Consider the following 24,176-nt stretch of genomic DNA (forward strand, 5'->3'; position numbering starts at 1 on the left):
AAACTACCTTGGGTTCCCTGATGAGAGAAAAGAGGAGGATAAGTAAGTAAAATAACTAGGTAGATACTAGAGTCTAGAGTTCTAGGTACTGGCTGCTTTTTCTTTACCCTATTTTCAAGATGGCCTCCCAACAAACCTAACTACCATGCAGAAATTTCCATTTTGTCAATCTAGCCCCCACTCCAGTCTCTCTTGCTCAGTATTTGGCACTTCTTTTCATTTGTCTTTTGCAAGGAAAATCAACTGGAGGGATTAGCCTAATCAGACGCAACATGGAATGAATGCCATTAAACAAAGACAAATGGCTTCAAAAACTGACACAAAGGTTTTGCCTTTGTGTGTCATAACAGTATAATTTTAAGTCGGCGGAGCGTCGCGTGGCCCTGAGCACTGCTTTTGCCTTCTGGGAGCACAAATGTAAAGGACAACCGTCAACGTCGTGCCGCTGAGCTCCGCCTGGCAGACAGCGCTGCCCTTTAAATGTTTTCAGATGTGGCACTATGGTAGATTTTTCCTTGGCTTCTGCATTGAGCTAATTTTCTTTGCTGATTAATGAGGTAGTTAGAGGTATCAATTATTATGGTGCTCGTATAAAATAATGTCACTCCACAAACCTCATTGTGATGGCTTGTAGCCTTATAAATTTCAAGTAGCAGCTGGGGGACTGAAAACAAAAACAAGAAAATAGTAATTGGGGAGAAAGTAAACTGTTGGAACTTCTTTTGATAACTTTTGGTTGTGATGTTAAGTGTTGGTCTAGACAGAAAAACTAGACTTGTAAACATAGAATAGATTTTTGTGGGGGTTTTCGGCCATGTGGCCATGTTCTAGAAGAGTTTGTTCCAGCCACAATTGCTGGTGAAATGTCAGGAATAAACTCTTCTAGAACATGGCCACATAGCACAAAAAACTAAGGATTGCCTTCTCTCCAAGCAACCCTTTCAACCCAAGGGGTGTGTGCTCTGTGCTCCCCACTTTGCCATTAGCCAAAGCCAAGCCGTGGAGACAAGACAGCTTTATGCATTCCACAAAGTCCTGTTGGTTGAATGCATAAGTTCCTATACTGCAATGTTTGGACATTTTGATCCGGTGTGGGACATCTGCATTCGGTTCAAGGATGTGAAAGTGCATCTGTTTTGGTGCCATATACTCATGTATGGCACATCCTCATTGTGCGTTGGCATTCACAGATGTGCCTAGTGCATTGTACATTTGCATGTGTCATTTTGCCTTGTGCATTTGTTGATACCTCACCGAACTCCAGGAGCATGAAGTGGCACTCCGATCTCCTCAATGTCCAAGGGAGAATGGAGGTTGAATAGCACTAAGACAGGTACAGGGGGATTTTCATCCAGCTTTTCAGTTGTCTCTCCTCTTTAATCCTGACCATTGAAATGGACAAACGCTTTGGCACAGTCGTGATTTTGTTGTAGTATGCAGCTTGCAGATAGTGAAACGTGAATTGCAAATTAATGAAGGAGTGGGGGGAAAATTCCTCTGAAAATTAATTTTGCTAATTCTTCATGTGAATAAGTGTTCACTTGTGGAAAGGCTCTCTGTTTAGCCTCCATTACTAAACGAACTTTGAGAGGTTTTGCTGCTTAATTAATAGTTGGATATTCAATGTTTCAAAACATTCCATTTCTCTCTCACTTTGATTTGAAAGGCAGTTTCCTCCAAGCGAGTTACCTTCTAGTGTTTTTGAGGGGAGGTATGCCAGCGAAGTCTGCGTGTTTCCCTCTGCAAAGCCCCCCATATCATATTAACTTGGTGCGGTTAAAAGCAACAGAGGGCAAGAGCTAATTTGATGGGGAAATTCTCATTAATAGGCGACTTTTAAATTGGGTGCGAGAAAACGCACTGGACTATGAGGCAGAGTAATTTAATGCCAGGTTAAATGATGCATTCTGCTGGATTTTCATTAGATGAGGCTGGAAAAGTTTAGAGAGAATTTTTTCTCTTTTAATGGGATGGTCACTGGTAGCAGTAACTATTTGTATATGTGTGGGTTGTGGGGGGTTTTTTGTTTGGTTTTTTAATTTCTGATTTAATTTACGATATGCATAATGTGGGTGAAGGCAATGATAGGCTTGGAAAGTTAATTTTTTTTAAATAAAATCAGTTATTTTCAGATTCAAGCTGGTTTTCTGTACTGCAGGAGTTGTAGCCTAGGGTTATGGCACCAGAAATGGCCTGTATTCTGTAAGACTACATAGGCTGCAGCTGCTCCGCAAAAATAGTGCAGTTTGACACCACATCAACTGCCATGGCTCAATGCTGTCGAATCCTAGGATTTTGTCGTTTGTTGTGGAACCAGAGCTCTCTGAGAGAGGAGGCGAAATGTCCCACAAAACTACAAATCCCTGAATTCCATAGCTTTGAGCCATGGCAGTTAAATCAGAGTCAAACTGGATTGTTTCTGAAGTGCCGATGCAGTCATAGTCATATAGGCGCAGTAGAGACCGCCCTTTTGCACCATGGATTCTAGGGTTAGGGACCGCACGGTGACCGCATGGTCCCTAACCCTAGCACGACATGGCAGCATAACAGTGACGGCATCCTGTGTACAAGGGCACCGCCATTGTGACGTAAGCACCATACGGAGTCCACATGGTGCCGTGAGTTGCTTACATCTCGAGTGCGCATTGGCGCACTCATGCTGTTGGCCCTGTGGCGCAAAAAGAACTCAGACTTCCTGGGTTCTTTTTCCTCCAGAGGGAAGCTGTGCGATTTGGCAGCCGCAGCTTACCTCCAGAGAGAATTAGGCCGCCAGCAGGCTGCCCCTTTTGGTGCAGTCTGTACCACGCCAAATTCTCCTTCTTTGAAGATCTTTAAGCTGAGGCTGCATGGCCATCTTTTGGGGATTCTTTGCTTGTGAGTTCCTGTATAGCAGAATAGGTTTGGACTGGATGGACCTTGGGATCTCTTCCAACTCTATGATTCTATGATATGATATCCCAGCCTTCACAAGTGAGCAGAAGACATATGAAAGAGCCCAGCCTCTGAACAAACAAATGCAAAGAGCAACAGCAAAAAACAGAAACAAAATTTTCCGTGTCCTTTTTCTATTTATTGTATTTATTTCCGGGATTTATATCCCGACGTTCTTCACAATGAGATTCTAAGCATTATGGAGGTTCTCCAGCCTTCCCCATCCCTTTTTTAGCCTCTCCCGCTTTCTTTCTCCATTCCTTTCCATCCAAACATTTCTTTTCCCTTGTACCCATATTGACCCCAGAGTCCCTTGACCTTCTCCTTCTCTAATTTCCCCAGCTCCTTCCAGTCTTCCCTCTCCCTTACAGCTACATTCGTCTGGGTCCTGCTCTTCGGTCCTCACCCTTTCCGCATCATCTCCCTATCAGCCCTTTCCAGCCTCCTTTTCCTGATTGCATCCACTTCTCCATCAACTTTCCTTCCATCCCATTCTGTCCCTGCTCTGTCATTTCTCTGTGTCCTTCTGATTTCTTCCAGCTCCTCTCATCCTCCCATCAGTTAGTCTTTCTCCTGCATCCCACCCCTTTCTTTTACCCCATCACCATTTCAGTGCCCATGTCCCCACATGGGCATGTCCACTGTCCACTGGCTGGCTTCTTTGGGCAGCAACCATCCTTGTGGCTTGTGGCCTGTAGTGTCTTCTTTCTTCAGTGGGGCAAATTGAGGATTGCAGAAACAATGCTGATGTGTACCACGCAACCTTCCTCTGCCCATCACAGTGCAGTATTTAAAATCCCCATGAAGATTGTGACCATTTTCCCTTTCCTCTCCTGTGTAATTTAACATTGCCAAAACTCCATACGTTTTTCTGCTTCCTGTGTGTGGCACTTAATCCCACTCCGCATCTATTTTACCTCCCATTTTATATGCATTCGTCCCTGTTCTCTAAGTTAACTAGAAATTCCCTTCCCACGCATGTAGTGCAAATGCTTTTTGTTGTCTTAATCTCTGACATTATCACCTTCAATCCTCCACATTCCTTTAAACCCCTTCTTTCGTTATCCATGCCACTCACATGGCCTCCCCGGACATTGGACGTCACTTTCCAAAGCTCTTACTCTCTAGCCATAAATATATTACCCTTCAAGTAATCCTGCTGGGGCTGATGGATGCTGTTCTGCTATTGTTGGCATGCAGACGGTTGTCTCTATGTAAGCCAATGGACTTTGTAGGGAGCCACAAGAGACACTTGGCAGGCAGTCATAGGCACCCTCATGCCATCTTCATAGTTATTCAGGATGCAACTTTGTCACAGTGAAGAACTAAGGCAAACTCTCAGGTTTTATGGGGCCACATTCAACCCCATTGTTCAGTTATGCCACTAGGCAGCGCTGAGCGAGTTGCTGCAGTATTTCACTCTGGACAACAGTTGCATTGCCAGAGACGGTGTTAGGATCCGACCTTAAACTAGAGCAGCCTTTCTCAAATAGTGGGGCGGGCCCCCCAGGGGGGGCGCAAGGCTCCGTAAAGGGGGGCGCAAGGCTCTGTTATGCAGAGGTGTACTTATAACAATTTTATAAACAAATGATACTATTTACAGTCGCGCGGGTGCGCAAAATGTTTTCTTCTTCCTGTGGGGGGGGGGGGGCATGACAGAAAATAATTGAGAAGCACTGAACTAGAACCAAGATCCAAATATAGGGCTTTATCACATGCAGCTTTTAAACTACCATAAAAGTTGAATAATAGTGACTTTAGCCATACCTGTTCCTTTGCTGCCTTGTCCTCAAAGCATGGTTAGCTCACATTTTGCCTTTGATGGGGGAAAACCCATCAATAAGCTCCCAGTCATTCTGTTATAGCACTAGTCCTCATGTGAGATAAGTTATTCCTGTGGCACTTCCAGGACTGGGCAGTCATGTGGTGTCAATGTCTCTTCTTCACCCCATCCCCTTTTCTATTCCAGATATTTTTGTATTATTATTATTATTATTATTATTATTATTATTATTATGTTAAATTACATTAGCATAACTTTGGAATTGTGTTAGGAAGCAAAACACACAAACACAAAAGAAAGACATGCTGGATATGACATAGGGCTAGGAGATGGGGTTAAGGACAAGGGCAGAAGAGAGCATGCAAGACCCGCAACATCCTAGTTACCCTATAGAAGAGACATATGAGAGGGAGTGCTCCCAAACCAGTATCTATGCACTTTCTTTCATTAACACGATTGTGGAGAGAATAGAGGCCATGTGATAAAGTCCAGAGAAGCACTGCACTTAGTCCCTAGATGAATCTGAAATGGGGAGCCAAGATCTCCTGGAAACTCAACCCATAAGGCCTCATTCAGAACCACCTGAAAAAACATTTCCCATGCTGCTCTCTGGACCAGTCCTTCCACTCCAGAAACCCCCAACTCCCCAGTTCCTGCTTAGCAGTCCAAGAGACACACCAGCTTGGAGCAGGTGGAATGGCGATAAAATAGTTCAATTTAGGGCCAGACCCAAGACTTTTCAAGGAACAGTTCCAGGACTTTCCCTTTCAACATCCAGCATCCCTTTTCTGGTGGAAGATGGACGATCTTGAGAAAGGCAGTCAGGATCAGGGAATATATAAGTAGGGATAGACAACTGTTGTCCTCCAGATGTTGTTGGATTGCACCTTCCATGATTCTTCTCCATTGTCTATGTACAGATGGAAATTTGAGTCCAAGAAACATCTATAGTTGCTCCCTGGCCCCATGTAAAGAGTCATAGAGTTGAGGCTCTGCCAGAATAAGCTCTCAGTGATCTATCCATGGTCCTGAAAGCTCTGTTTTTCACTGCCCTTCTTTAAGGGCTTGGGATCTGGCTTGAAGATTTGTCCTTTGGCATCTGGGTCACAAATTGAATTCTCCCTACTCTGTTGATACCTCTTAAACTGGGCTGTGACACAGTCAGAACTGGGCTGTGACACAAAATGACACAGAAAGCTTTGATGGAAACTTTGGAAGCCAGCGATTCCGAAACTTTGGTCCTCCAAGTGTTTTGGACTTAATCTCCCAGAAGCCCCAGACAGGAAAACATCCTGTCCAAAACATCTGGAGGGCCAAACTTTGGGAACCATGATGACTTGAATGGTGACTGTACTACTTCTTCCATGGCCTGTGCATCTCTGAGATGTGGCAGATAGCTGACAAGAATCCTATTAATCTGTCATGGTATCAAAAGGATTAAAGCATCTTAATGGATCGATCCATCAGTCCAGAGTGAAAACGCATCACCAATCAGTTTAAATGATAATGCGCCCTAGGTCTTCCTTACAGAAACTCCAGTTTGAGATCTCTGCTGCCTTACATTTCCACAAATGGCTGGCCGTGTGCTTCTTACCAGCAGCCCTTCATTAGTGTGTGTCTGTTTGTGTGTAGGGGAGTCAGCATAGTTCTCAGTGAAAAATAACAAGCTCGAAGGCTGGTTGTATTTTTTTCCACTGCAAAGCCAGTTGCAACTGGAGACGATCATCCTCCAGATTGTCAGATTGTTTGCTGAGTGTGTGTGGCTGTCAACATGTTTTCCCCTGTAGCATGACAGTTTTGCTACTATGGAACTCATTTCTCCCCCTTCTAGTGTTCACGGTTTTTCTGGAAACTGCAGGGGTGTGCCTATGTGAATTTTTAGCAAGTGAAGGAGATGGTGTCTGTCTCAAAATCTCCCCAGTAACCTCTGTCCTAATATATTTCATTCCAGGAGGGGGGGGGAGAGTAAGCATTGTTGATAAGAGTGGAGGATGTGAACACATTTAGGGTTTCATGCCTCACTGCATTGATGCTTTCGGTGTCGTTAGTGTGATATGAATTGTGGCTTTACACTATTTCTAATTTGATAGTCAGAACTGGGCTGTGACACAGAATGACACAGAAAGCTTTGATGGAAACTTTGGAAGAGGTTAAATCTTAGATTTAACCTCTTTAGCATTGGAAGTTCATGAGCACTTTGGCACAGAAGAGACCTTGTTACATTTCAACCAGCTTTGATTAAGTATGAGTGGGACATGTATCTCTTTTCTTCCCTTCAGAAGCTCAGAAGGAGAATAATGGCGCACAGACTATGAAATCAGGCTATGGTACATTTGTAGAGCGGTGTGTGCATCTAGATGTAAAACGTACTCATTCTGGTTTTGGGTACTATTGTTCACGTTTCATATCATTGATTTACCTTGTAATGGACCTATTATAATCTCTGACACAGGACGGGTATATATCTAGGAGAAAGGTATGTAGATGAGAACGTATGACAAAAGCTTAGAAATCTTAAGATTATTTAAATACTGGGCAGTTCATAGAAGGAATGTCCTCTAATTCACAAGCATGATCTGTTTTCCATATCTTTGTGAAGAATGCTGGCAAATTTGGCTCTCCAGAATGGGAGGATTTTGGATGTATAGGAGATTGCAAATGGTTCCTGTGGGAGGGATGAACATTTAGAGCAAGCATGCAAGGGACAAGAGATGTAAATGAGCTTCTGTGACCTGCCCTATGCAGGAACCCATCAAGTAAGGCAGATGGCTTCTCAACACTTTAGAGATCACTTTAGAAGATATAATTTGCCCTAGCATAAACTGATACCTTGAAACTCAAGATACCCTGTCATAGGCTGCATGTGTGTTTTTGCATGAATGTGAGGATGGATGGCAAGGCCCTAAAGCTGAGCACTTCTTCACTGAGACTCTTCACATGATGCCTTCCTTGTGTGGCTGGGCAGATGTTGCAACATGGGTGGAACTTGGCCCCTTGTCTGGGGGAAGGCATCTGTGAGGGATGTTCTCAAGACCTTCAGGAAGATGACCATCAGCCTCTGGTTCTTCTCTTTTTATGCTAATAGTACAGCCATGAGGACTCAAACTGCCCATATGTTCCCCATCTCCAAGCCCTTGCAGCTATCAGTCATACCTCTGGTGGGCAGCTATCAATCTATTCGTTCACCATGTCTTCCAGAAGGACACTCTAAAGGGAATATATCTCACAGATTAGAAAATGGTAGTGGTTCACCAGTAGTGCTGTGGCCTGCTGAGCTCTGTCTAGTTCTATACATAGCAGTATTTTTTTCCACATGCACACACAAGTCTTGGAACATGAAAAATCTTATGGCAGTTGGAAATGTTCTTATTGTGGTGCCTTCATACTCCAAGAGGCCCTTTGTTGTTAAGTGTGAGAAACACTGTGAGCATGCTTTGCATTCCTAATCTGTACACATTTCTCTAATGTGCACATGGATTTGTGTCATTCCCGCCTCCATAATTCACGGCAACCTTGGAAACATACAGATTTCTAAGGCAAAGCATTGCCAGCCTTGTGTGAAATGGGTGTTTCCACAAGACACGTGAACCCACAAGATTTATTTTCTGCACCTATGCAGAGAAGCCTTCCGAGGCCATTTCACGTTCTTCCAACCTGTTGCCGTCACAGATGCTTCTTTAATGCCTACATGTGGCAAGCAGATGCCATCAAAAGCACTGGTTTGTTTTACAAAACGCAGCTAATAACGTGGATTTGTTTGGGCTCCTATTTCTGGCAGCTGTTGTTGGGAGGGAGGGGGCTGCCCCATACTTGGTGGGTCGTAAAAATGCAGCTGAAATTATTGTATTTAGACAATGTAAAAAAAAATTACAGCACAGTTAATGGCTCTCAAGATTTCCTCTTAAAAGCCACTGAGGCATGGAGTGTCTGATCTCTTTGTTCAGGCAGCAGTCCCTTGGCACATTGTTTGCAGGATTCTGATGGAATTTTAAAAGAGCATACTTCTACTAGATAGGCTTATTATTGTTATTTTTCTTCAGGAGAAAAGTGTGGAGGCTCCCGAATAAAGTTGTAAATCAGCCACAGGAGGAATTTAATTTCGAATGAAAAGAAAGTGGCACCAGGACGCATAAACATAAATTCGTTAGTTCAGTGAATTTACGTGGATTTGAATTGCGTTCGAACTGACTTCCCATTGCCCGAAAATAGCTTGCCATTGCCCGAAATTGTGTGTGATCAACTCTCACGCAATAACGTGAAACCTCAGGATTGCATTCGGATTGACTTCCCATTGCTTGAAATTGCATGTGATAGTCTATCACACAATAACGTTAAACCCCATGTTCGGATTGCCATTGGATTACACTTCAAAGTTCACTTGTCTGATAACGTCCTGTGTTTAATAACCTGGCTTAAATGACAGCCCATATCTCCCCATATGAGCTTGCCATGAATGTTGTGAGATCCTCAGGAGAGCCCTGGTTTCCAGTTCCCCCACATTTGCAGTTATGGTTGGTGAGACCATGAGATGGGGCCATCTCAATGTTGCCAATAATATTTATTTATTATTTATTTATTTATAGCCCACCCAATCACTGAAAATCTGGGTGGGTTACAATGGTAAAAGTACAACAACAACAACAACAATAATAATAATAATAATAATAATAATTTATTTTTATCCTGCCTCTCCTATGAGATTGAGGCGGCATTGCAACACTAAAAAGCCATACCATACCTTAACATAAATCTCACTATCCCCACCTCCATTAAAATAGATCAACACAAAAATTCAACAATATAATAAAATACAATTAAACTCACTTAAAACAATCAGAGATAAGAAGCAAGACAACTTGGGGTGTCACTAGAGTCATCCATATCATAGTTCCTTGTTGTCTTGAGAATGAGAGAATTCCCATCAAGAACGAGGGGGAAACCTATGAATGCTCTATATAATCCCTAGTTTTGGGGTCGAAGAAATGTGCGTCTGAAGTGGATGGAAGCAGAGGGAAAGCAAGACTGAGAGCAAGAGCGTTTGCCTTCCCACTTTAAATTAAAATCCACCTTTAAAGCTATTTTATAAATTGCCTCAGCCAGGTGAGAGGCAGCCGGATTAGAAGATAAAACTGTAATTGTTCGTCAGAAATGTACATTAGCTATTTCTAAGCTATGTCAATAGAACAGCTGGGAATTAATACCTGGGATCTCATAATGCCAGTTCAGAAATTATTGTTGAACAAACCTGTGTTAATAAAATTAACAATTGCCATCTAGCTCGGGAAGAAAAGTCATTCACAGGGGGAATATAGGTGTGTTGCAAAATGTCACTATTATCTTTAATTCACATATTAAATTGGCCTTTGTCAAGCCTTTCAAGCCAACCCATTGAGCTGCTCTGTTGGCAAAGGAGCAATAAACAAGAGTTACTGTGTAAATTGTTCCTGTGACTGTATTTTAGGAATGCAGGCATATCCTAGGAGCCTTTTTTTTCTTGCATCGAGTCGCTAGAGTAGAACCACAGAACATCCACAGATCATTTTGAAATGGAAGTATTCAGTTCATGGTTGCTTAAGGAGTTTCAAAAGTGTAACCATTTCACATGGCCTAAATACCCCAAGAGCACCAGATCCCATTTGATCTTGGAAGCTAAGCAGGGCCAACCCTGTTTGGCACTGTGATGGGAGCTTGCCAGCAAATACCAGATGCTTTAGGTTATGTTTCAGAGCCAGCAAAAGGCAAAGCACTCTGAGTACCCCTTGCCGAAGAAGCCCCCATGTAATCCATGGGGTCATGATGACTCAACAGGTGACTTGAAGGTAGTTGCACATAACCATTTCAATGACTTAAATCCTATTGCCAATTTGGATTGGAGCTCAGCCCTTGAATCAGTTGGATGTACTTATATGTTGAATCAATAGTCAGCAATTGATTCTACAGGTCACCTGGACTCCAAGGTTGGGAGGAAGGTGGGAAATAAGTAAAGCGATAGGTCTACCTTAACTGGGAGTAAGCAAAAGGATTCCAGTCGTGCATTACTGGAATCTAAAGTTGAGCCAGTGTCCAGTCTAGTATGGTTTAGAGACCCAGAATCTGCATCATCCTAGGGTGGCTATGATTTGGAGCCTTTTCTCATCAAATCCATTCCTTGTAAATCCAAATGAGGGCTTTGTTCCTACTACCTTTTAAACCAGATTGCAATTCTTTTCAAACCGATTCAAACAACCTTGATTCCCACTTAATCCAAATTGCTGAAGCGATTCCCAGAGGGGGTCCCATGCGCTAGACCCATCTAACCCGCATCTTTTTGACACTGATATTTTCTGCTTCTTTTTCAATAAATCGAATCTGTGCAAGTGTGAACCACATGCGGATCAGAATCAATTTGAATTTGCCCTTCATCCGGCTGGAGCGGGTCCATTTTGAATCGATCTGTGCCTGAATGTGAACCACAAGTGGATTATTTTAGAGGGAAAAATGCGATCAGGGCAAATGTAGTGGGAACCACGCTCTGCTGTTGAATCGATCCATCGATTTGGATTGTATACCCGATTTATCTGTAAGTGGGAATGGGGCCATGAACTGACAAGACTTGCACCTCTCCAATTTAACATGTGGCTAGGAACTGTGACTCACTGGTTTCACATTTCCCTAAAGCAGTTGTCATTTTGCAACCCCCATGGGAAATGTGTTTAGTACTACATGATTGGTGAGTAAATCCATTTCTAAACATGTATTTAAAGTGTGGTAAATTTTCCAGCCAGTGGCCATGCTGGCTGGGAGTTGTATTCCAGATCAAAACAAGCTCTGACAAAAAATGCTGACCCGTCCCCTTTGGTGTGACAAAAGAAGTCCTCTGTCTTCGCTGTTGAAATGGGTTGCTTAACATGACTCTTCCCACTGTGTTTCTTCCAGGTTAACGGGTTTCCAGCTGCCTCCTCCCATTGTGAGTACTGGGGTGGTGCTGTCCTTGTGGCTTGTCAGCGATTATGCCGTCAGTGCGCAAGGATTTCAGGCAAACTACGAAGGTAGGCCCACCTTTGGTGAAATGAAAGCTTTATGATGGACAGTCTATGTGGGGAATCCAAACCACTGACGTTTACAAAGACCCCCAAATCATTGGAGACATGCTCTGAGAACCTATATCATATGGGATGGAGCTGGTCTAATGCCCCTGCTGCTCCATCCTTACTAGTGATGTGTGAGTTGAAAAGATAGGCACGCTCAGCTGTTTATTGACTGGGGAGGAGTGAGACTGTAACATCTGTCTACACATTGGCAGGTGCGATCGGCAGGTATTCCCTTTTGGATCTCCAGTGAGTACTCTCTTGGGTATTAGAGCACTTAAATATTCCAGTGAGGACCTCTATTTCCTCCTGACTACAGCCAGATGCTTACTGGAGATCCAGCTCTCCTCCTCCCAGCCACCAAATGGCCAAGACAGTGTTTGCCTGATGGTTGCAAGAGGACTCCTTTGGCCATTTAGTAGCTGGAAGGAGGAGAGTTGGATGTCTAGGAAGCATCTGGCTGCAGTCAGGATGAAACAGAGGGATAATAGACTGGAGAAGACCCAGGTTTGTGGAAGATATAGCCCCTCTCTCCAAAGTAACTTTTCTAGGCCTTGTCCCCCATAGCTGCCTATTGGGTACTGTTAGATGCTGAAGATGAGCCTGAAACTGGCTGCTTACACTAGCAAAATGGAAACATGAAATGTGTTCTGCATTGGCTAAACTGCCAAATTATATGTTTCTTGAGAAGAATAACAAAAGAACAAAAGTATATGTGGGAGACTGGATCCTCTTTCTTGAGTGCTGCAATAAGCACAAGATAGCAGGATTCGAGATGTGATAAAAGTGTCAATTTTACAGTACCGTGTGGGGTTTTTTAAAAATGTAACAATGTATGAAAGTGTCTATTTTTTAACATTTTGATTTCATTTTTGGTAAAATCTACAATCTATAACCCTTCATTCTTAAAGTGTGCATATTAGGTTGATTGATGTTTGTGAAAGCTTAGCCTGTGTTCTTTTTATTTTCTTGCCCCAATTGCTATTAAGAAAATACTTGATTTAAAATAAACGGTGATTGTATTGACTCTTTGGTGGGCGAACGTAGCATTGTTCGGTTCCTGGCTGATGACTAAGGAGTGGACTGGAAATAAAGTGTCGTGTTTGGTTGCATCAGTTAGTTGTTGTTCCGCTTTTCCTCCGGATTGTTACAAGTTACCTCCATCTGGTGGTCAATGTGTTGCAACACTAGATTTGGAAAGAGGTGCAATTGACCAGAAATAGTTCGTGTGTGATAAAAGAGACAACACATCTTGTCTTCCATTCCCAACAGGTACATGTTAGTAGGTTTCCTCACGATTAAAATACTTCACCAGTGTAATCTTTGGCAACTTCTGAGCAAAACTTAACATGATTTATGGACTGGAACTTCAGGCAGGATATAATGCAATAAGTAAATATCAAATGCTGAATTTCTTTGAGCGATGGTGTTGGGAGATAGTATTCGTGGAGGCGTCCCTTAGCCACACACCTTCTTGAGCAAAAATATACATGTTAATACACATTTAAAGATGATTTTTGGAAAAAGGGAAAGTGGATAAATGTGAGAGCAGGTGGGAATTATGAGTAAAACCATGAACAGTGATAGAAAATAGATAAAATCATCCATGTCTCCTTGGTGTCCAACTCCCTCCAGTGCCGCCCACCAGCTTTCCAAATTATGGGCCATTGTGAAGCCAACATTATTAGCAGTTATACAATATGTGGAAATGGTGCTAAAGGAATCTATATGGCTATTTTGCAGTCAATCATTTGGAGCTGATGCAATTTCCCCAGAAAGGCTAAAAATGGCAGTCTTCTGTCGAATTCTCTGCTGTGCCATGGTAAAACACTTAGCCCAGCGTGGGATGTTGGCGCATGCTGTGAGTTTTCCATCAGCCCAAGAGCGTCCTTACTAGGGCTGGTTTGCTGGTCAATTGAGCAGCCAGATTGGCGCTTATTTCTTGACAGTGGTCAAATATTTTAAGAGTGGCACTGTATATTTTTCTTCCATGGGTTCATTTTTCCATCTGCAGACAAAAGCCACAACGGGGTCTGTTTGCCCCTAAGCTCAGCCTGGAAATGTCACTGAGATTGTTTGAGTTCTCTTGAATGAGATCAGTGAATCTACTTTTTAAAAAAGGAGGACTGCTGTTTCCACAAACCCTATGCCAAAGTGGCCAATGGCTTTTTGACAGCTAGGAGCCACTGGAGATCATACCAGTTATGAATGCTGTTGCTGGTATATGCTTCCGTGTTGGCCCTAAATTTATGGTGACTCCTGTCATAGGTTTTCTTGGTGAGGTTTACTCAGAGGAGGTTTGCCATTGCTTTTCTCTAAGTTTGAGAACATATGACCCAAGATCACATAGTAGATTTTCCATTGCTGAATGAGGATCCAAACCCTGGTGTCTCTGAGTCCTTCTCCAACACTCCCCAAAACTGTATCATACTGACTCTTGCAGAAGGGAAAAATACTACTACTACTACTACTACTACTACAGTGCGCCCTTTTTTTACATTCCACACCCCCCCGGCATAAAAAAAACATGTATGCTCGAGCCCCATTGAAAGTAATGGGGCTCATGCATGTGGCGACAGTGCGGTGGCCCCCATTAATCTAATTGGGACGTGCCGCCCCTTGCACCCCACGCGCTCCTGCGCAGTTTTCAGCATATGCTGAAAGCAGTGTATAGTGTGTCCACGTATGATGTGGGCACACTGTACTATTAACAGTGACTAATAGGTAATAGGTCTGCAGCATTGACTACCATTGCTTCTGGAAACCTCCAGGTATGGACATTTCTCATTAAAACTAGGCACTGGGTGTGTATGCTTTGAAAATAGGCATTGCTGGAGGTTTCCAGAGGCACTGATACATGATTTTGAGAAAATATTTGTTCACTAGAGGAGTTTTGAAGGGGGTCAGGTCAACAATAACAGCCTTGGGCCCCATGGTTCTGTTGTATGAATTAAGCTTGAGATACTTTGCATGCACCATCTTGCTTTAAATTTCCATGTACTGTAGTAAATGGCCAGAATCTTGTCGGTGACTTAAATGTGCTGACGTTGCCCAGCAGAAGTAGATGGTCATTTTTAACTGCTGCAGAATTGCCACACTAATTTTAAGGCTGCGGAAGTTGGAGCATCCATTGGTGGTGCCGTTGTGAATGGACGGACATGGTGCTTTGCGCATTTGCTTACTTATTCAGCTGTGAAACCTTGCAGTTCACTAACCAGGCGCATTGTGAAACCACCATGTAATTCCAAGAACATAAAATTATAGGGTCTTGCATACCTTCCAACTGCCCTGATTTGCCAGAGCAGTCCCAACTATTCATCTACTTTCAAGATGTATCAGTTTCTCTCTCTTCTTCCCACTTCCCCCATTTGTCCTCAGTTTACTTTAGTTGTTGCAAACTGATATAAATCATTTGTATTCTTAAAGGGAAGGGAAGACAGGAGGGGGTAGAATACAGTGGTACCTCGGGATACGAAATACCCAGGTTATGAATTTTTCGGGATACGAAAAAATCCCATAGGGATTTATTGTTTCGGGTTACGAAAGTTTTTTCGGGTTACGAAAAAACTCCGGCGCTGTTTAAATGGAGCCGCGGCAGAGCCGCGGCTTTTTTTCCCATTAGCGCCTATGGCAATTCGGGTTACGAAGGTTTTTCGGGTTACGAAATTAGCCGCGGAACGAATTAATTTCGTAACCCGAGGCACCACTGTAATAGATTCAGGCAAAAACAAACTGCTGCAGCCTCTCTGAGCATGTATGTGTACTCTTCTTCATTCATGACTTTTGTCATTTTGACCACACTCTGATGCCTCTGGGTCATTTGTGCCCAACTTGTTATCTGTGAAATGTTGGAAATGATGGATCTTTGCCTATGTTTTGTAATTTCTCCCATCAGATCAGATAAGGTTTTTTTTGCAGAGTGAGTTCCTTGGAGGTATTACACTGTTGCATTGGGTCCAATCTCTCAGTGAAAATCCTAGATCATCCTGATTTTTACTTTGGTTCCACTAAGAATCTCCCTCTTTTTCCCTCCTATCTTCTAACCATGTTCACTGTGTACACCAAGCAGGAAAACTCATCCCTGTAGATCTCGCCTGACCATCTGTTTCCCTAGTTGCACAGAGTTACTGTTTAATATCAAACAGAATTAGAGCCAAAGTTGGTCAAGCCTGATATTTTTGTCCAGCAAATGGAATGAGATTCCCTGCTTCAGAAATTGCCAGTTAGGTTTCAGATCACCCCCGAAGAAAATCGTGTGCGTGCTAAAACATTTTGGGCTTTCTTTGTAATAAAGCAGTTATCTATTGAGCACTTTGAAATATGTCCCCAGTTTTCCCTATGGATTCCATTGGCTTTTGCCTCTTCTAACTACCCTGAAGGCCTGAATACCTTGAAAGCATCAAATCCTATCTGACCTTGGAACCTAAATAGGGTCATGTCTGATGCAGACGGTCAAGGAATAACAGGGGCTGTCGGCTGTATTTCAGAGGGAAGCAATGGCAAACCACACCAGAGTATTGCTTGCCTAAGAAAACAATATTAAATTACCTGGATTGCCATAAGTCAACAGGGCAACTTGAAGTCACAGAGAGAGAGACGTGGAAAAGGTGAATGTATTCTGCCTCAAGATTTAGCTTCTTTAAAATGGATTGTGCTACTGTTAAGTGTCGGTTTGCAAGTGTGGTAAGAATCCAAACGTTTGGGAATTCGTGCTAGAAGACGTCCGCAAGTGCTATAGCTTTGCTGGAACCTTTTCCTAAGGATTGCATATGCTAGTCTCATAGATACAATGTGAAATTAATTACAATCACCGCTATGGCATACCTGATGAATATACAGCAAGGTGACATTTAAAATAAATTGAGCGAGCGTTTTTCCGTAAGTGGGAAATCAGTATGAATTCCACGCCACATCCTAGTTAATACCAATAACAGTTCATCATGAGTGGAGGGTGGAGGGCTGGGTTTTTATTTTTAATAAGAGGATATTAATATTGTGTGCATGACAGAATTGCATTATAACTTATAAATCACTGCCTTTGGGGTGTCTTGTTTTTAGTGCGGTAGACATCGGGGGGGGGGGGGGGAAGCTTAGAGGATGTCAATGCAATGCCGGGGAGGTTTGCTCTTTATCACAAGCAAATAAAAGTTCTTTAAAATAACAAGCATAAAACTTCAATAACATCTCAAAGGACTTTTTCACATGGAGGAATGTATCACTGTCTCAAAAAGAGAAGAAAAAGCGGGCAATCTGAAAATGCAAGAAATTATGTTGTAGTTTATCACACACACAAATGAACACAGCATCCATCCGAACGAGAAAGCAGTGCGAATGCGCATGAAATCATCACATAAGTACGTACCCATCGGCTTCTTGATTTCATATTAATGCGTTTGCACATGCGCAAAGAGGACAGGATCCCATGGCTTACAGTAATCTCAAATGGAGATGCATTTCATACTAATGCAAATGGGAATTGACTGCGAATTCGCAGTGGGAAAGGATTTATAAATTTGATATTTTTCTGAAATCAGCTATTCCTGGGATGTCTTGTGATTGCAAATCTTTTGCGAAGTTACTTGAAATACCTTGGATGACCCCGGATTAAGCTTTGGTTAACCTTCCAATTTTCCCCGTGTGATAAAGTCTAAAGAGTTTTGAATCCTGGTTTCTGATTCAGTGTTTGAAAGCCGTCAATGGGGGAGAGAGAAAAGCCATCATCTATCCGAAACTTTGGGAATTCATACTGGAGGCATCAGATATTGTCTAATCTTAGAAGCCAAACACTGTTGTCTGGTGGTCTGGGTTTTGGAAGGTTGTTGGCAAGAAGGTGGCCCATAAATAAATTGGGAGGGAAGTTGTACCTTTTGACATGTTGATTTAATCTATCCATCATGCTCTTTGTTAAACTTGGAAACCAAACGGATTGGACCTGACTAGTACTTGGATGGGAGACTGCCAAGAAATGTTGAACATTTTGGGATATTTTTTTATATATATTGAATCTGAATATTTTAGGGTATTATTTCCATTTGTGGGGGCAATGTGGGGATATGTGATGCTAGTCCACAAAAAATACCTACACAGCCTTTGATGTAAGGGGAGGTTTTCTGACCACCCCATCTCCATTTTTAGTCTTTTGTAACTTGTGCCTCTAACTTTATTAGACTGTGGGTGGGAGGAAACTGGTTGTTACTGCTTTGATTGATCAGGTTTGACATTTACTGGTTGCCATTAGAAAAAAGAAGGCAAAGGACAAGCAAAAGACAGACTGCATTTTAGGAGTTTGTAAAGGTAGTCCTAAAGGGCATAGGGATGAATTTTACATTTCCTTTGTTTAATCCTGCCTGATATATACAGAGAATAAATGGGGGGGGGGGGTCTTGTGTGAGCTGCTTGCCCTTCTGGATCTTCTCAATTTAAATGTTAATAAGTTTGCTATCAGGAGAGGGGAGGTGGCATAGCTCAGGTGTGCATGGCATTATGCGAGACTTGGCCAGCTCCAGTTGTCCCGCCAATCTGAAGGCATGGAGATCGGTTCTTGTCATGTATGACTTTGCAAGGTTTGGCATCTGTGCATTTTGAAATGGCAGGGCTCTTCAATCATTCTTTTTGCTTCCTTATCCTTTCTCTGATGCGTGTGCCTTCAAGTTGCCTGTCAACTTATGGCGACCTCATGAATTTCATAGAGTTTTCTTAGGCCTCTATTTATTTATTTCATTTCCTTTGTATGCCTCCTTTCTCCCAGAATGGGCTCTATCCTTATTTATGAATGAAAATATGTGTACCCAACCGTATATCTAGGATCCAGTGTGGCATAGTGGTTTGATCATTGGGCTACAACTCTGGAGACCAGGGTTCGATTCCCTGTTTGGCCATGAAACCCACTGGGTGACTTTGGGCAAGTTGCATGTTCTCAGCCTATGAGGAAGGCAATGGCAAACCTCCCCTGAACAAATCTTGCTAAGAAAACCCCTGACAGGGTCGCCTTAGAGTCTCCATAAGTTGGAAATAACTTGAAGGCACACAGTAACAATAACAAACCCTGATGCTCTGCAACCCCCAATACTCGCTTATTGCCTTGAGTTGTGGTGGAGTACACTTTTCCGACACGTTGTTGCTTTGTTGTTATAAAAGGGATGACAATCAAATGACCCTACAGATGCTGTTCAGCCACAAATCACAACAGTGGGACATGGAACTGCACTCCAGCAACATCTGGATGATCCACATGATGCTCACTGCTACTCCATTTTGAAACATTTCTTTTGTTGTTCTTTGCCATCAAGTCAGCTTCAACTTATGGTGACCCTATGAATGAGAGATCCCCCAGAGCCCTAGTAGTCAGCTGCACTTTTCTTGCCTTGCAAAATCAGGGCAGATGTAGCATCCTTGAATGCATCAATCCCCTTGTGGTATGGTCTGCCTCTTTTCCTATAGCCTTTCACTTTGCTGAGTATGCAAAGGGATCTTGTAGCACATTTGAGACTAACTCATTGAGCAACAGAAGTTGTAGCATAAGCTTTCAGAGACTTGGTCTACTTCCTCAGATGCATGGAGTGAAGTGGTGCCCAAGAAGGACCTTTATAATCAGAATGTATGATTGGTCATCAAAATGCTAAACCTGTGGGTATGGTGATGAGATCACAAGTTCAGAGACAATGACATCCTGGCACACTACACATATTATAACAATAGTTAACACCCTTTGTGAGCATGCTGTTGACCGGTTTAGCATATCTCTTTTCTGGTTCCCAGTTTGCACATTCCAAAACTCTTTCCACCATCCTCCCAGGCCTTAGGCAGCATCTTTCCTCTTGCCTTTGTCCCTCAATGACCATAGTTAAAACTGAACTGGTCATGTCATCCCATGGTATGTCCAAAATATGATAGCTTTCTCTGAAGATGCCAGCCAACATCAGGAATAAACTCTTCTAGAACATGGCCGCATAGCCAGAAAAACCCACAAAAATCTACAATAGCTTCAGTTTAGTCATGTGGGTTTCTAGTGAAAGTTCAGATTGATTTACAGGAGTATAGATTATTGCAAAAACCTTTGATGGTGTATATCATAAGAAACGATGGTTCGCTTTAAAAGAAATGGGGCTGCTACAACATCTGGTTGTCCTGATACGTGGCCTATCTTCTGAGGAAGACTGGCATTTTGTTACATTATCTGTTTAACACATTTGTTGTTGGTGGTGTATGTATTCAAGTCATTTCTTTCTTTCTTGGGCTTTCTCCAGAGGCGATTTGCCAGTGCCTTGCTTTGAGTCTGAGAAAGCATGACTTGCCTAAAGTCACACTCTCTGAGCTACAGAGCAAGGCATTGGCAAACTCAGTGTCTTCATCTTGACTGGCCCAGCAGGGCTTCAGCCAATTTCTTGTTGTGGGTGGGGATGGTGTGTATGTGTGTAGAGGGTGCAGCCTTCCCGACACAGCATGCCGGTTGCCTTTTCTGATCTATTTAGACGCTCCATTTCGACAGTAGGTGAGAAGGCTTTCTTCCACAACAGTTGGGATGCGATTCCAGCTGTGACAAATTTGATAGCCACAAACACCAACAGCCAGTTTGAAAAGCAACAATTATGTCTTGAAGCACACTGCTTATTTTAAGAAATTAGACTCGTTTAAATACGTTGCCAAACAGTCTTTGACTAAATGGCAGCCTTTCCTCCTCAATTAAAAACCCTACTTTTTGCCCCATTGGAATGTGCACCAAAATATGTTATTTTAGCTTCCCACACACACGCAAAATAATCTTGGAAAGGTTGCTTCTGTAGCTTTCTATTCAAAACCGTCTCCGCTCCCTATCCGTATTCCTGAATCAAGTCTTGTTTTATCCTCCTCAGAATGACAGTAGATGTGATGTAGGGAGTCTTCTCATATTTTAAAGACTATGGACTGTCATCTTTGGTTGTACTCTACAGCTTTGAAGGACTACCCACATCCCAGCATCCTCTGTGGTCTCATCAGCCTCCATAACTGGTCTTCCATACTCAGTGCTGAACACTTCACAGTTTAGCCCCATTTGTGCCTTCTAATGTAATGGGTTCCAGCTGTTGATCCTACAGATGTTTTGGACCATAGCTCCCAGAATCCCGGCCCATTGACCATTCTGGCATGGGCTTCTGGATCTCAATGAGCAAGTGTTGAAAAGTGAATCCAACTCCCACTCATAAGTAGCCCATTGTGATAGATGGCTAAGGGATATACTAGCACCTTTGAGACTTATTGGAGCATAAGATTCAATTGACTTGGTCTACTTCCTGAGATGTATGGAGTGAACTGGTGCCCAGGAATGACCTTTATATTCAGACAATCTGTATATCTATAGAAATGCAAAACTTGTGGCCATGGTGATGAGGTGGCAAGTTCAGTTTTAACAATGGTCATTGAGAGACAAAGGTAGGAGGTAAGATGTTGTCTAAGGCCAGGGTGGAGGAATAACCATGTGAATGGTGGAGGAAGTTTTGAATATGGTGTGTAAAGGCTGCGAATCAGAAAGGAGATATGATAAACTGGCCAAGAGCATCCTCATGAGACTGGGATGTTAACCAGGGTTATAATATTTGTAGTGTGCCAGGAAACCATTGCCTTTGTTCATTCTACTGTTGATGCATCGGAGTTTAATATAGTATAGCAGTTGGTTCTGTGGGGACTTGGTAAGTCCTCATGCCCATTTCATTCATTCAGTTAGTCTGCTCTACGCATTACAGAGTCATTCAGGACTCTCTCTCTCTCTCTCTCTCTCTCTCTCTATATATATATATATATATATATATGTATGTATGGGGTTTTTTGGGCTGTGTAGCCATGTTCTAGCAGAGTTTATTCCTGACGTGTCACCAGCATCTGTGGCTGGCATCTTCAGGACTGTTGATAACAAGGTGACTTGGAAGTCTTTTATTCATAGGGGCATCATAAGTCCAAGTTGACTTGATGGAAATGAACAACAACAAGCTCTGATTGATATTAATGTTGGTTTCGGTCTATGCCATAGACAAAGGTTAGGTCAGCATATACTAGTAGATGAGAGATTTGCAGTAGATCACTTTCACAATGTTAACAATACCAAATACAATTGCATTACATTTTTGCCATGGTTGGCTCTGTGCTAATTGCTTATGGGTCAGACTCTGTGCTCCTTGCCTGTAAACTATGAATATTAATTTCCTGTCCTTTGTATAACTCTCCTGGTCATTTTTATACTTCAGAAGCTCTTATTTCCTTAGTGACCCAGACACAGATTTGTATGTGTAAGTTCAAGTTACTCCAGTCCCGGAGCCAGCGTTTAACATCTGGAGAGCTGCATTTGGTGGACTTGTCTTATTACCCTAACAATTGATGAACCTATTCTAAACCGGCAGGAGATCCATTGAGTAAACCTACTTTCCATCTAATGATAGCCAACTCCCAACAACTCCAAGGAAATGATACTATCCATCAACATTTAGAATATGCATTTACTTACATTTGAGGTTAGGAGAAAATGAGGAGAGAAGAAAACTTATGGCCTCCTTTTATCAAAGTTGCAAGACCATTTCTTTGGCCTGATGGGATGCATCTTGTCAAGAAGCAGCTTCATGTGTTTAAAATAACAAATGACCTAGCATCAGCTGGAAGCCTCTCTTACATCCTTAAATTATTGATCATGCATCTAAAAAGCATATCCTCTTTCTTTCTTTCTTTCTTTCTTTCTTTCTTTCTCTGTCTCATATTCCAGTTGGATTGAGTGTTTCAAGATCTGGAACAGAGATGGGAACCATGTGGACTTCCAGACATAACCAGCACAGCTAATGGCTTAAGAGTGCTGAGATTTGTAGTCCAACAGGGCTCCACGATCCTCACCCTGAACTAGAAACTGCCATACGTGAGAATCGTTCTTCCTTTTCCTTCACATTGGGTTAGGAAAGCTACTGTCCTTCCAGATGATGTTGGAAAATAATCCCCATCATCCTTGGCCAATGACGGATGGGAGTTGGCATCCCATGACATTTGGAGGCACATGTCTCCCTTACATTTGACCTAGATGGAAAAAACAAAGTCTTTCCTATTGTAAATTACTGGAGAGAATTAAGTTGCGTCAAGCCTAAGAGTAACCTAAGTCCAGCCATCATTCCCCACCCACTTTTATGTATATCTGATAATATTTTTATGAGGGTTGTTGCCGTGAATATTTCCATAAGCCTGTCCAAGCATTCACTGCCCTGAGCCCTTGAACAAAAAAGGGAGGACTGACCCAACATAATCCTTATGACCCACATAATCCCCAGGGCCACTGCTCTCTTTTTCCTAGATGCATAGAAAATAGCATTGGCCGTGTGGGGATTAATATTTCTGCATTGAAATATTGCTTTCCATTTAAAAAATACTGCTCTTTCCTGCACAGAAAATGCTGTTTTCTGTGCAAAACAATCGCATACAAATCTTGCACAGATTAAGTCCCATATTGCAAACAGCCTTTGAAAACTGGATGAAAGTTTAAATAATTGTTGAACTTACTCATTGTTAACTTTGAAAAGGAAGTTCTGGCTTCTATTGGAATTTAAACTTGAAGACATCTTCCATAATAGAGTGTATCTGGGTCCAATATTTTCCCAACACAAATCCACCAGATATGATTGTTGTTGTTGTGGTTAACTTTTATTTATAGAGCGCTATAAAATTTGCACAACGCTTTACATAGTAGAGGTCAAATAGAATACAAATAAGGTTGCATGGGGCATAGTGGCGCACAGTCTAAAACAGCAACGTTACAAGATTGAAAACATCTCTAAAAATAAGACTAAATATTATAAAATGTATATGGATAAAAAGTTCTCTCCTTTTAATTACATTTCCAACCTGTGCATCTGAGGAAGTAGACTGAAGCCTATGAAAACTCATGCGGCTGATTTCTTTCTTTCAGTTAGTCTCAAAGGTGCTACGAGATCTCTCTACAGACTGATTTCCAATGTATGTTAGCAGAGCCTTTACACATCTTTAAAAGTCTCTCTGGTGTCGAATACCATTGATACAGGATTTTCTCTATGTCTCCGACTGATGCAGTGACTGAGGATGGCGTCTCTCCTCTCGAGGCCTGTCTGGAGTCAGTAATGGGCTGGATGAGGAAAAACCGACTCAAATTGAATCCAGAGAAAACGGAGGTACTTGTGATAGGTTCCCCTGGCCCAGGAATGGCGGTGGTTCCACCTGTCCTGAATGGGGTCACGCTCCCTGTGAAGGACTCCGTACGCAGTCTGGGGGTGCTTCTTGACTCGTCGCTTCACCTGACTGCTCAGGTGAACGCGACGGTCAAGAGCACCTGTTATCAGCTTCGGCTTATTCGCCAGCTGCGTCCATACCTGGTCCAGAGGGACCTAGAAACTGTTGTACACGCTCTGGTGACCTCG

General features: G+C 42.6%; 1 protein-coding gene across 1 annotated transcript in view; it reads left to right on the forward strand.

Moving 5' to 3' along the window:
- Positions 1-24,176, forward strand: part of CSMD2 (CUB and Sushi multiple domains 2) — a 456,222-nt gene that overhangs the window by 76,065 nt on the left and 355,981 nt on the right. Inside the window, exon 3 of the mRNA XM_042440873.1 lies at positions 11,630-11,742. Within this exon, the coding sequence (XP_042296807.1) occupies positions 11,630-11,742 (113 nt within the window). The remainder of the gene's footprint in view (positions 1-11,629; positions 11,743-24,176) is intronic.

This window comes from Sceloporus undulatus, chromosome 9 (genome assembly GCF_019175285.1).
Source record: "Sceloporus undulatus isolate JIND9_A2432 ecotype Alabama chromosome 9, SceUnd_v1.1, whole genome shotgun sequence".
Classification (NCBI taxonomy): Eukaryota; Metazoa; Chordata; class Lepidosauria; order Squamata; family Phrynosomatidae; genus Sceloporus; species Sceloporus undulatus.